At 31.2% G+C, this 1,877-nt stretch overlaps 1 protein-coding gene across 2 annotated transcripts; it reads right to left on the reverse strand.

The window, feature by feature from the left end:
- Positions 1–417: 417 nt before the first annotated feature.
- Positions 418–1,391, reverse strand: LOC121228153 (60S acidic ribosomal protein P2B). Of its 2 annotated transcripts, XM_041111339.1 has the most exons (4): positions 1,270–1,391; positions 1,143–1,179; positions 696–925; positions 418–611 (listed from the first exon to the last, which is right to left on the reverse strand). In XM_041111339.1, the coding sequence occupies exons 1-4, from the start codon at positions 1,312–1,314 to the stop codon at positions 585–587; spliced, it is 339 nt and encodes a 112-aa protein (XP_040967273.1). In that variant the 5' UTR covers positions 1,315–1,391; the 3' UTR covers positions 418–584. The 2 variants fall into 2 exon arrangements, with proteins under 2 accessions (XP_040967273.1, XP_040967274.1); XM_041111340.1 differs by lacking the exon at positions 1,270–1,391 and having other exon boundaries at positions 974–1,261.
- Positions 1,392–1,877: the final 486 nt, after the last annotated feature.

Raw genomic sequence — 1,877 nt, forward strand, 5'->3', positions numbered from 1 at the left:
TGCCAGTTATTCGAACCCATACGGAAAATCTTTTTTCCAACATTGAAGAAGACTGATTTTTAGCCTAAAATTAGGTCGTTAAAGATTCTACGGGTGACACGATTAGGGTGAGATAAAATTTGATATTTAGAGAATCAATTTTTACAAAAATAAAGAAACAAAAATGTTTATATTTGTGTTAAAAATATTATAATTTTTTTATGTCGGTTTTATCGTGTTTGTTCATTTTATTTTGTATATATTTGTGTTTGAATTTTTCAAGGTATTTTAAATTTATATGTATACACTCAGAATTCGTTTTTAATGTGTTTGTATATGTCTAAATTGCAATTAATTAATTTAATTTTTTACATGTTACTTAGTGATATATCCATGTATTTGTGTTACATGATCATATCTATCAATTATTCCACGGAATATTGGCAGAAATATTGAATTGTCATTTGTTCAATTCTTCAGCATTAATCGGCATGAATCAACTCTAAAAATTCGATTGCAGCATCAGGTTTCTATGAATCCCGGACAATAGATTAAAAAAATTTTAGAATCTAATGCATTCGAGAAAATTTATGCAAAAACCAATTTCAATCGAAGAGACTGAAGCCCATATCCTGCAAAAAAAAAAAAATAGAGATAAGTTAGATGCGAATATATTGCAACAAATAAGGGAAAACAATATGGCTTGTAGTTATTACATCGTCCGAGGATTCCGCTTTCTCCTCCACTTTCTCTTCTTTCTTAGCCTCAGCTGCAGCTGGAGTGCCGGCAGCAGCACTAGCCCCAGGTGCAGCGGCTACTACGCCACCACCACCGCAGGGAACTGAGGCAAGCTTTTCCCTCCCAGATGCAATAATTTCCGTCACATCTTTTCCCTTCATCTCAGACAATAGAAGTTGAATCTTGTCATCATCAGCTTCAGCTCCAACTGTTTACAAATATATATATATATATATGAACAAGATTTACAACTTACAAACTAATGCATTACCAAGTGCAGATACTGAAACAGATAAAAGGAAATAAAAGCCAGAAAAAAGGTAAAGGTTTGTGTTAAAGGTATCGGAAGCAAGGATTTTTTTAATATCAGCAGCAGATGGGTTGGTTTTGCTTCCCAGTACAGCTAAAAAATATGCAGCAACAACCTTCATTATCCTCTTCTCTTTTCTTCTTCACTGCAAACTGAGACAAACAAAAGTTTAACCAAAACACCCAAAAGAGAAAACAACTTCAAGTTGAGAAAGGGAAGAAAGAGTGGGAAAGAGGAGACACCAACGAGTGTATAGAATCAATAACCGGCGTTGATGGAAGAAGCATTAAATGCAGATAGAAAAATGACAACGGGTAAATGGCATCTTTTTTTGGTTTGCAAAACTAGGATTTTTACTTATTTTTCATGCAATTTGTGTATAACTGTATGTAAATTTTATTTTCTATAAATGGTTAAAGAAAAATAGCACTTGCGTCAAGCCCACAAAGTTTTCCTATGTTTAAGGAACAACCTCCACCTAGCATTATCTGAAGTTGGCTGTTTTTTTTTTCAAGGTAAAATTACAATTTGCAATTACCATCAATAATTAAAATTAATCAATATAATGTCGATTGAATCTTAATTCGATTAGTGTGGACATTGTTATCAATACAAGAGAATATGAATTCAAGTGCGTTAAAGTACATTATTTTTCTATTTATGAGTAAAAAAAAATCAATATTTTAACCTTTGCCACTAGTTTAGAATTATAGATAGCTTGGGTTTACATTTTATGTACTGATAATTTACAATTTACAACTTTTATATATTATTAGAGAATTAGATGATGTTTAAATGTAGGTTTTTTTATAAGGATTTATAATTGATTTATTTAGAATGTTTTATATTT

The sequence above is a fragment of the Gossypium hirsutum genome, chromosome A04, assembly GCF_007990345.1.
Source record: "Gossypium hirsutum isolate 1008001.06 chromosome A04, Gossypium_hirsutum_v2.1, whole genome shotgun sequence".
NCBI classification, from domain to species: domain Eukaryota; kingdom Viridiplantae; phylum Streptophyta; class Magnoliopsida; order Malvales; family Malvaceae; genus Gossypium; species Gossypium hirsutum.

Coding starts and splice junctions, on each gene's coding strand:
- LOC121228153 (XM_041111340.1), bottom strand. CDS start 1,148: ATGAAGGTTGTTGCTGCATATTTTTTAGCTGTACTGGGAAGCAAAACC. Junction 926..973: donor ACTTGGTAATGCATTAGTTT/GTAAGTTGTAAA, acceptor ATTTGTAAACAG/TTGGAGCTGAAGCTGATGAT. Junction 612..695: donor AAGCGGAATCCTCGGACGAT/GTAATAACTACA, acceptor TTTTTTTTGCAG/GATATGGGCTTCAGTCTCTT.